Raw genomic sequence first — 11,825 nt, 5'->3', positions numbered from 1 at the left:
TAAGACTTTTTAAGACTGTTTTTAAGACCTGCACAGATAAAATTAATGCCATATGAGTGGGGTGGGGCAATGTCAATGGTAACATATTAAACTGTAAAAAGCATGATTTACAGTTATAGGTTTTCACAAAAAAAAAAAAAAAAAAAAAAAATTAAATTAAATTTCAAATTTCAGCCTTTCAAATTTCAAACCATTTTTAAGAAAAGAGTCAAAAATCAATTATTATAATTATTATAAATTGGTTTAATGGCTGGTTTAATATCAATTATTTTAAACCAGCAGAAGGGCATGCAAATTCTGCAAATTCATTCTCTGCCAGCAGGTGCACTTTCAGAACTGCATAAAGATAGACTTTGAAACATGCGACGCTCATATTCATCCAATGAAATCATAGCCTTTTTCATTTTAATCATCACATTAAGCTATATGGCAATTGTCTTTCCGTCCCCATTGTACTTTTTATGGCCTTAAATTTGATACCAAAAAGGACCAGCGGAAAAGGCATGCTGACATTGAGATAGAAAAAAAAAATTTAATTGGACAAATAAAAGAAAAGAAAATATAATAAACTGCTTTAAATTTTTCAGGTACAGTACAGGTATCCTTAAATGCAGCATTTAAGTAAGAAATTTACTAATCAAATGAAAAAAATGCATAGGCCTATTATTAATCGTATGAATAATAGATTCTACTTATTCTCATATTAGGCTGCTGTACTACATACTGCACAGATCAGTTACACATGCAATTTCTTTCCCAGATGTTACATTCGATTGAGACAAAACCAACTGTGTTTATGTGAACCATGAGTGTTTTTGACAGTTGAAACAATAAACGCTAAAGAGAGTGTAGTTTAGCCCCCGCTGGGATGTGCGCGCTCGTAGCCTATATCAAAAAGTTTAACTGGCAAGGTGCACAGTCGTATCTCAGACAGTTTTTCAGCGGTTGAAATTAAAATAAACGAGTGTACGTTGTGAGAGAACAATTAGTAGAGATCTGCCAGAAGAAGCAGCCACTATGAACAGCTGATTTGTACGGAAACATCTGATGGCCAAACTACATTGGAATTCGCAAATGGAAAAATCAAGTGAGCTCGGGCCGATTTGTGTTCATAATGCACGTTTTTAGCGAACCGTACCTTAGCCGAAAGCAAACCATACTCAGACCACCTCCCGAGATGGTCTCGGTTCGGTTCGCTTCTGAGGGGTCTGAGATCGTTTGGAGTGTTCACATATGGGCCAAAAATCACGCGAACTGTGCTCAGACCCCTGAAAAGGACCAAGTGTGAAACACCCTTAAAAGTAAGCTTTGCATAAAAAACTTTTCACATAACTATATTTCTAATTAATATTTTTTTTCTTTTGCTTTACATCCTGAAAGAGTGCACCTTTTTAATTCTGAATTGGGTAACATTTAGAGTTTTTTTTGTTTGTTTGTTTTTTAAAGATAAAAAAGACCCCATGTCACCCAAAGAAAGGCTTATATTCAGCCATTCAAATATCTAAAAGTCCATATATTCTCACTCATTAGACCATGAAAATTTTCCAGTTTGGATGTCCTGATTGTGCCTTTTATTTTCAGCACAGAACAACTGCATTTCAAGATCACAGAACTGCTAATGAGAAAAAGACACCCTATCGTTACACCAGAGATCTGGACATGAAATAAGGAAATGAAGCAGCTTGATTTGGTGCCCTGAATTCCTAAACCAAGATACAGTCAAACAGAATAAAAGACATAAATTCAAGATTTCTAAAGGAAAAGGATTTGCTCATGCAGTGCAAGTTTTGATCGTTATTTACGTTTTAGGCTACATTAACTAGACAGGGCCTTTGTACCAATGACAGCTAATCCACATTTAACATGGTATTTTCAACAACCTGTGTTTTATTCGCTAATAACCTTTCTCAATCCAGGCGGTACAATAAATGTGCTGCTGGAATAGTGCTGCACCATATATAAATTGTCATTGTCATTCTGTTGCACATAAACACTCTCTCTTCTATTCCACCTTGTTCATAAAACTCAATGTTATTGGCACAATCAACTATAAGTAAAGGATGTCAGATTGCGGAAGTCTGTGACATCCTCCAAAACCTACTTAGAAACCCACAAGATGGTGAACTGATCAGTTTAAACTGCTTTCAGCACAATTTATTTGGTATGTTTGCGAGGTTTACATTTTATTTTATTTTTTTTAGCAAGTCAAGCGTTAAAACAAAGTAGACAGTGTGTGCAAATAAATGGCACTGTATGCTATGCAAGCATTTGAACACAGATGTTTAGCTACACAATGGATGTTAGCATAAAAGATTTCTCCTTCTGGTCAACTAATGTCATGGCGGATCAACTGTTTGATGAGAATATTACTTAGCAAGTTAGTTTGTTTACAGCGATTTACCTGAATAATAACACGCATAACAATAAGAGACATTTTAATCAAATTTTAGTGACTTAACCCAAAACGTCAGACTTGAGTGTTGACATGTTGAGTGGCAAAATTCTGTATATCATAAAACCATTTTGGCAAACCAGTGGTAAAGAAAGACCGATGTAAGTTGAGCTTGATAAAATCATTTATTGTGCTCCAGAAGATTAAATCCTATTTAACCAGAAAGAAAGACAAAATGACAAATAATCTACATCACAACACCTCTCAGTAGTTCTCAGCAGCCGTTTTGATCTTCTTTCTAGGTCAGCCAGTAGAAAATAAACACATAATGAAATTTGGTTGCTGTTTATAAGAAAATGGCCCTCAGTCTTGCATTACATTCAGTTACAAGGCTTGTCCTGGCATGTGTGTATGCGAGTATATGTGCATATGTGTGAAGAAACATACTGAGCTGTGGAGATCTTCCCAATTACAGATGAATCCCATCTCTCTCCTTGGTACATGTGCATGCACAAGATGAATCCTCTGAGCTCCCCACCAGTGTACAGTTCATTAAATTTTAATATCGTTCAAAGGAGCTTCCTTTGCAGGGGACACATGGGCAGGCTGACTTTGCATATGCATACCTGCAGATGGGGACTGGTATACAGAGCAGCGATGCTCTCTCTGGCCCGGTTGTACTGCGTAGAGTTGTCACAGGTGAAGGCAGAACAGAGGAAAAGCCCAGAGGAGATTGTGTTCTGAATGGGAACATGTTGTTGGGGACAATGTGTGTCACAAATTTGCTGATCAGTAGAAGAACAGCATGATTCTTTCAATGTTGTTCCCTTCCTTGGCTTCCCTAGTCCCCCATTAGTTCTTTGCCACTAGCTATTCACAAGGGCTCAAGTATTCACTCCCAAAAGCCTATGTTTGACCTGAATGTTTTCCACAACAACTATTAATTAATTACCGTGAGATGTGAAAGGCCGTACTGCTAGTAAAATGGCTTCTTATGTCTTTCACTTTGGTCATTACTCCATATCCTAACCAAGTAAGTATGTTATATGAAAGCAATCACAGCCAATTAGAACATATTTAATCTTTAATGTTCAGTTATGTGGAGCAGGACTTTGGAAATCAACGTCAAAATGACCTGTCACGGTCAAGGCTAGCTAGGACATAAGCGCAGAGCTACAGTAAAATAATAATAATAAAAAAAGATCGCTTTTACTGTTTGTTTAGGAAATAGCATTATCATAGGGTTGTTGACCAAAAGAGCACAAAAGCAAAGAAGAGGACCTCAGATCTGGAAGAACCACATTAGCAATTTATAGCTGTTTTTCTATAATCGTTCGCTACATGCTGAGGAAAAAAAAGTAGATCTTTATGTAGAAGTTTACCTTTCAGTGGTGTTTGTGTTAAATCAAATTTCCAGGAGTAAAAAAGGATTCACAAGAAATCTAAACTGTCACCCTGAAGTGCCTAGTACTCACAGAAAGGGAACAAAGAGTTAGCATCCGATAACTTTTTACCATGTAGTACATAATGCAACGAGGCTCTGAGAAAATTAATCATGATTGTTTCTGGATTCTCTTCCTCTAGCGAGCTTCAATGGCCTCTTCAGATCAGAAGGCCCAGTAATGAACTGTCTCATCAGGGGTCCTCCTGTCTTTAGCCTGGGATTCACTGGTGTCGATCATTAGCATGTAGGATGTTACTTAACAAAGCTTTGAGAAAAGTAAAACAATCGAGGACGGATAAAACCAGCAATTACTGAGAGATTTGCAGGTGAAACTGGCTTTTAGCAGTGAGGCTACTGACTTTGAGCACTTATCTCTGGGTAACAAATGACAAAAGTTTCTCTTTCACTTTGTCCATTTGTTTTCTTTTTCTTTCTATAGCTAGCTTTAAGTGGTATGATCAAGGGCTTCGTAACATCAGAAGCCCCCTAATACACTCTTTCATCAGGGGCCCTCCTGTCTCCAGTGTGGGATTCATTCGTGATGATCATTCAGAAGAATCACAGACAGTTCTGGATGTGAGGATACCAACGCAAGTCTCCAAGTCGTACAGAATATGCGTTGGTCACTGGTTGTTCAAAGCTGCGTGGGGGACTGCCTCATAAAGCACCGAAAACAAAGAAATGAGAATCAAACATTACAGGTAAGGAATTTTTTAAGGTCGGGTGGTTTGACTTTTAGCAAAAATGAACTTTAAAAAAATAAAACAATGTATTATAACTGAGACCAATGAGCAAATCAAAAAGTACATTAATGCCCCACACATGGGAGCTCAAACAACAAGTGATTCACCAATATTAAAAAGTTTTACCAACACACATGTACAAAACTAGTCCTTATAACCAGGTTCACTCAAGATATTTGTGAACGCAATCTAGTAAGCATATCCCCACCCCTTCCTATAAACATCTTTAGAACCCACCGTGTCCGCCCATGTCAGCATTCCAATTCCTCCCGTGAGCCAATCAGAGCAGTATTTCCTTAAACAAATCCAAATGGGGAAGAAAATGATTTTTTTGTTTTAAATAATGACTTAATCAGCAGAACAGCCACCAAGCAGATAAATTGTCATGCGCGTCGTGCTAAAAATATCCAGCCTCCCTTTGAGTCCACCAGTTTCAGTATAGACAGCACTTGTGTGATGAAGCTGTATCTGCCAGGAAGCCAATAAATTCCCCGCTACGCTCTTGAGGCAGATTCCTCAGTATCAATGCCCCCAGCCAGGGCTTAAAGAGCATGGGTGTTTTGTGTACATATCTAGATATGTAAATATGTCCTATACAATAAAATTGTTCCCCCAAAAATAAATTGACAAAAATAATTCAAAGACGTTCAGTGAATGTCTCTATTGTGCATATTCTTGAGGATTTCTCATTCTCTTCTTTTTCCTGTAGTATTCCACATTCTCCACCAGAAGGAGAACACATGCCTAAATTAGGTAAACAGCATCTCCCGTCTGCTCTGAAGAGAGTAATCTACAATCCAGTGCCCCGGGAAAACAATATGTTTCCTTTTGTTTACAAAGGGCCTCCCACACATCATCTATTCTGTGCTTCCGTTGTTTCCTCTCTGGGTAACCGAATCAAACCATTCCTCAAAGAATCCCAGACTGATAGTTGTTCCCAGGAAATGGCCCTGGTTTTGTCACAATATAAGGGTAAAAAATCATCTCTGTTTGTTTTTCATTACATCAGAATTTTTTTTTTTTTTTGTCTTTTAGTTTTTCGCCTTTAATATAAAACGGTGGTTTTGCTCTCGAGGCACAAAGTTCCCAGGAAATGGCCCTGGTTTTGTCACAATATAAGGGTAAAAAATCATCTCTGTTTGTTTTTCATTACGTCAGAATTTTTTTTTTTTTTGTCTTTTAGTTTTTCGCCTTTAATATAAAATGGTGGTTTTGCTCTCGAGGCACAAAAATCAGCATTGTTGTTTACTGTTCCTCGGAGCACCGGGAGTAAAGATATTCCTCAACCCAGTGCCATCTCCTCCGTTTGTTGTCACACTCGTACTCCACAACGGTGGGAGTGTATATGTGTGTGTATGTTGGTGTTTGTGTGTGAGAACGTGTGTGTGTGGCTATACTCTAGTGGTGGAGTGTGAATGAGGGTGTGGATGGGGCAGGGTGTTATTCTGTCCACTGGGGTAACTGTTAAAGGGGTGTAAGGAGGTGAGGCCTGGCATGCTGTTGGGTATCATGGTGATGGTGTTTGGGGTCATGAGAGGGATGTCGTCCGGCGAACGGCGCATGGCGAGCGTGTAATCGGGCGGGCAGGCAGTTCTCAGGACCACCTCGTGCGGGTGCATGGCCTCCCGGCACTCGCGCTCCAAGTCGCTGTGTTTCATTTGTAGAGACATGATCTCCTCTTCTTGCGTATGGGGCAGCTCGTTTGCTGTGGTCCTCTGTGGGCTGCAACGCCGGTGGACCTCGTGCCTTCGCTTATCCTTCTTGTAGTAGAGTGCAGCAAATGCCAATATGTTGAGGAAGAGCAACGAGGCACCAACGGCGATGGTGACGCTTAGTTCGGTGGAGTAGTCCCGCTGATTCTCTAGGAAGGGTTGGTTCTGGTTCAGTGTTTCAGTGGGAAACGGTGTAGGGTAGGGCCTCTTGGTGTTGAGTGGGATCTTTTTTGGTGTACGGGGAGTGACCTCGGGTGGAGGCAACTTAGTGGTGGTGGAAATGATCTGGGGGACCTCGTTGAGGCTGTGGAGATGAGGCACCAGCTCCAGCCATAAGTTGACCTTATTGGCACGGTAATGTTCCTTGACACGGGGCTTCAAGCCGATGTGCAAGTACAGCTGGTCCTTTTGGTTGTAACGCGTCCAGGCCACCTCCTCAAAACGGTTAGGCTTGGTGTGGATGAACTTGGTGTCCTGTGGAACTGGCTGGTTGGGGTCACTGGAAGGTAAAAGGAACATTTCAGTATTTTTTTCACAAAAGATAATTTCTACAATTCCTCTCTCAGAATTACACATGGGCACTCCAAAATCAAGCACTCCATTGGACAAATATCACACAAACCATTACATTAGGGGAGTGCCTAGAGACCCTTAATATTCTCTCAGTGCTCATTAGGGTCTCCTGACAACTGCACCTGCTTTTAAAATTAACGAGAATTAGTCTGAGAGAAGAAATTACACATTTGCACACAAATTGATTTGTTGTCCTCCCGTGAGATGATTACATGTCTAGGCAGCAATGTCATATAAACACTAAACTCACTCTAAGTGATCATCAGCATTACTTTATTCACTGCATTACACCTAAATTGAAGCAAACTAAATTGCTGTTGCATAAAAAGCAGTTGCGCAAATTTAATGTAGCATAACCTTGGGAATTTTAACAAGTATTTGGGAGTGAGAATGCATTAACAAACAATTAAGCAATGATTAAACCTTAGAAACACTGTAGCAGTGTTTCCTGGCAACAACTGGGTATTGTACGGTAATAAATAGCAAAAATTCTGAATTATAGAATGGTTGCGTTGGTGGTCTTACAACAAAAACAAAGTCATATTCAAAATCACTTCTGAATCCTAATTAATGGCTGTATTGTTTGCCAAATGTCTAATTGATTAGAAATGATGCCCTGTTGCCTAGAAACTTACCCGGTCTTGGCAAAGTTGGTCCAGTAGGTCATTACCACTGCACTAAGCATCACATCATTTTTGGAGAAGTTGCAGGGGAAAAGCTCAGTTGGACCAATCATGGGCAGCCCAAACACATATGGGATCTCATCGCCATGTGCCGCATCAGCCCAGGGTGGCACCTGCTCTGTCTGGCAGTGATGGTAGAAGGCGTAGAAATAAGTAGGCGAGCCAAAGCTGGAGTGGAGGTCTGCTGTTGCCACTGCTGGTGCCACCCACTGATGATCTGTGAAGAGTGCCAGCAGGGTCTTTCTTCTGGTCTCCGGGTTGTGGCGGTCAGCCCAGTCAGTGTACATAAACTTAATGGTCTCCCGCAGGATGTCCTTCCCCTCGGGGTAACCATATAAATCATCCACAAAACCTGACACGGCATAGTCAAAATCGTTGGCTTGAACTCCGTTCTCGTTGTCTACAATGAGTTCCACAAACTTTAGCCCTTCGCCTTGGTTGACGCCCAGCATGATGTCGTAGTTGAGGAATTCCCCTTGTTCCATAAGGATCTGAGGGTCGTCGGGGATCACATCACCATCAATGACGGGTCCAAAGGCGATGTGGTAGCGAGCAGGCTGGATGTCCTGCTCCACTAGTTCTTTGTAGTGTTTTTTCTGTAGGCACTCTACCATCTCCACTGTATCTTTGAGGTTGCACCCCACCTTTTTGGCCAGCATGCGGGCATACTTGGCCGGCTGAAAGCTGACAGCCCAGCTGGACAAGGCTGTGCCACTTTGGGCTATGGCCCTTTGGAAAAGACCTGTATAGGAAAAACAAGACAGAATCAGAAACAACGAACCACCGTAGCATGCTACAGTACGGTCCACACATCTGCGAACACTAGAGACCATTTGCTTCTATTTATTAAATACGTTTTTATTACAAAGTATATCAGGGGCATAGCATTTTTGTGAAAAAATTTACATAATTTTACATGGCCATAAAAATAGTGCACATTTTTAAATAATATTAAACAGAATATGAAATAAAATGTTTAAAAAACTTCATGCTTTGTTTAAAAAAAATCAAATACTAAACTTCTGTTTAAAATTCACGTTTAAATGAGAAAAAAATAGCAGATTTTCAATGTGCGCTCAGACCTTTGGACCCCACCGTAAGCTATTTACACAGTGCTCCTCAGTATGCAAGCTGGAGCAAATTAACACATCTGGGTTTAGCTGTTTTTATGAAAATCTTAAATGGTTTGGGAAAAGAGGCCATGTAAGTCAACATACGAATGCTGATGAACTTGAATTATACACAGAGCTGATCAATATTTCAGTTTTTTCATGTAATGTTAGGGGGAAATGTGACTTTAAATCTATTTCTTGAATTTCATTACAGCGCATTAACCGTAATTAGCTGTTTGCACTCTGTAAACCCCTTTCACATATAGACGTCAAGAAAATTGACCCACACCATTGAAGAGAAGCAGATATCATGCACAAATATCAAGACAAAAAAGCAAGTGAGTGAGCAGGAGAGAAAGTGTGTGTGCATGTGTGTGTGTGAAAGAAAGAGAAAGACAGACAGAAAGCGCAAGAGAGAGGAAAATTGAGTTACTCTGTTACCATGACAACCCCTGGGATCTCAGTCTTAGCAGTGCAGTTATGAGTAAAAACATGTTCTTACTAAAGGAGAAAGAAACTACAAAAACACACATGGAAATGAAATGGAGATAAGGGGATGTTTCAGTTCGCAATTCAACAAAATGGTGACAATTTTGTATGAACCGATGCATATATTTGTGAATGAAGAATATACTGCTAAAATAAAAAAAAATAAAAAAAGGAAAATATATGAAAATTATTCAAGATTAAGCAGTGCACGGTTTGCTTCAGGGCAAAGCAATCACATGTCACACTAAAGTCTCTTCCAAAGGTGTCTCTGGGTTCATTTGAATGATAGTGACAACCTTAAAGCAGGTCTGTGCCAGAAGACCTCTTCACAAAGCAATCTTCCAAGCAGAGAGACTCAAAATTGAATTAATGTATTTACCCTTTTTGTGCCAATGGAAGGTGAATGCTGTATTTGGACAGTGTGCTCATGGCATGCCTGGTGATGTATATGGACTCAATTAAATAAAGATGAGAACATGAAATTTCCATAAACAAGTGATATCAGTTCAAACTGAGTGAGTTAGCAGCCTAAAGCATGATGAAAAATTAGCTTGGCAAATGCTGGGCCGATGAAGGAACTGCTGTGCAACTTCTCAGCAACGCTGTTGGTTTTAGGATTTTTGCATTACACACTTGAGCTCTGTGAAACTGAGCATTCTTTCGAACTAATTTATAGGGTATAAGGCAGTATTTTGTGTTACAAAAATATATTGCGAACATCTGGTATATAGCCCAGCCCTAGTGATCAGTGCAGTTTTTTTGCAACCTGTTACTGTAATATTCTGAATAAATGTCACAGGTTTTTCATAACTAAGGTTGCAATCCGATTTTCAAATGCAAATGCAGGTAGTTCAAAACAACAAAAAAAATCACAGAGACCAGAATTTCTAAATGAGCCCATAACACAAACAGCTATAGCATGCAGACAAAAATTGTCAAAAGTTAAAACCTCTGCATTGTACCTTTGGTTGAATTGCTCCAACGGTTACCTTCAGAATAATGGGAAATAGTCAGCAGGTTGACACATGAGGCCCCGGCCCCAGACCCAAAAACAGTAATGCGTAAAGGGTCACCCCCAAAGAATGCAATGTTTTCACTCATCCAGTGCAGGGCCTGGATTTGATCAAGAAGTCCATAGTTTCCCTTGGCTGCCTGGTCTCCTGTGCTCAAAAAACCTGCAGAAAGAAAAAAAGAATCGAATGAGTGTTTGTGTGCATTGCAGCGCAATTTTAAAACCTTAAAAAAAGATTGAAAGCAATTGAAATATTCAATAGCAAACTGTAGATGAAAGTATGTCAGAGAAAGTTACAAATTTCTGAAATGAGGGGAAACATTCTTGTCCCTTTTTTTTACATCCATGAAATGTTATCATCACACTTGTTCACCTGAAGAGAGCTTATGTAAACAGTTTTTAATAGTATTTCTTGGATCTCACGGATGGCCTCTCCTTCCCTAGCAGACAACACAGAGTCTGTATTTTTTTGGTTGAATGCAGCATCATTTTTTTTAGACCATTTTAGTACTATTATAAAAAAAAAAAATTGAAATAAAATTAAATGAAATCAACCATAAAGACAGAGATTAAGGAGTTCTTCAGCACTGTTCCAAAACCTAGAAAGCACACTATATAGGCTGCATTTTAAGGCACTATAGGCATAACTTTATTTATTAAAATTCTAAGACGGGACCACATGTATGCTTCGCAATGTAAGCAATCCCAAAATGCACTGTGACAAGTGAAAAAAAAAAATCCATCTAAGATGGAGGATGAAGTGAGATAAACTAATTGAAAACAAGATTATAAAAATAGTTCAATCTAGCTGATTTGAAATGCAGTACCCAGTATTTCTGTTTGCTATAGCTTAGCAACATGCTAACAACAAACTACTGAAATCAGTGGTGAGAAGTCTCTAATGTGCTTCATGAACTCTATTTGTATGACATACAGAGTAGATTGCTACATGTAAAACCTTCCAAATCAAGTCAGTTGTCGTGGTGTTAGCTTAGCAACATGCTAAAAGCAAATTTTTCAGAAATCAGTGGTGAGTAAAGACTCTTGTGTGCCTCATCTGAGGAATGTTATTTGTATGATGAACAAAGTACATTGCTACATGTAAACATTACAAATCAAGTCAGTTATTGTTGTGTTAGCTTAGCAACATGCTAACAACAACATACTGAAATGGTGAGTAAAGACTCTTGTGTGCCTTGTGAGGAATCAAGTAAGTTACAAGATTCAATACGTTTTGAAAAAGAGCCTTTATTATTGTATGTTAACAGTAGTTCCTAACTCTAAACTACATGAATCATTACATTTCTGTGGTTTCACATTAACTCTGCTTGCTTAAAAAAAAAAAAGAAGTTTGCTTTGGTTTGACTTCCACTTAAGTGCACTCAACTTATCAACAAAGTTTGTGGCAGTGAAAAATTTGTGGTTACACAGAAGTAACCCAGTGGTGTGTTTTAACTGAAAACTAGTCAGTAACTACTTCACTACAGTAGCTTATCCTGGGAATATACATCCTGAGGGTGCTTGTGGAATAATGATTGTGTGCATATTCAGTGAATAGACGACCATTTGGCTCTTGTAATTGCCCTCATAGTCCCAGAACACATGAAAAATAATAAAGTAACACAACAAGTGCTTTAAAGTAAGCTCATTTACAGACGCAGACAA

The 11,825-nt window shown here is 39.2% G+C and overlaps 1 protein-coding gene across 1 annotated transcript in view; it reads right to left on the bottom strand.

Annotated features, from left to right (window-relative positions):
• Positions 1 to 5,772: 5,772 nt before the first annotated feature.
• Positions 5,773 to 11,825, bottom strand: part of LOC107718906 (neuroligin-1-like) — a 79,605-nt gene continuing 73,552 nt past the window's right edge. Inside the window, exons 2-4 of the mRNA XM_016526161.1 lie at positions 10,111 to 10,323; positions 7,500 to 8,289; positions 5,773 to 6,790 (exon numbers count right to left, since the gene is read on the bottom strand). Coding sequence (XP_016381647.1) covers positions 5,971 to 6,790; positions 7,500 to 8,289; positions 10,111 to 10,323 — 1,823 coding nt within the window. The 3' untranslated portion in view covers positions 5,773 to 5,970. The remainder of the gene's footprint in view (positions 6,791 to 7,499; positions 8,290 to 10,110; positions 10,324 to 11,825) is intronic.

This window comes from Sinocyclocheilus rhinocerous, unplaced genomic scaffold (assembly GCF_001515625.1).
Source record: "Sinocyclocheilus rhinocerous isolate Xijiao unplaced genomic scaffold, SAMN03320098_v1.1 scaffold1595, whole genome shotgun sequence".
Lineage (NCBI taxonomy): Eukaryota > Metazoa > Chordata > Actinopteri > Cypriniformes > Cyprinidae > Sinocyclocheilus > Sinocyclocheilus rhinocerous.
The sequence above is the reverse complement of the archived record's forward strand: the minus strand, read 5'-3'. Positions and strand labels throughout refer to the sequence as shown.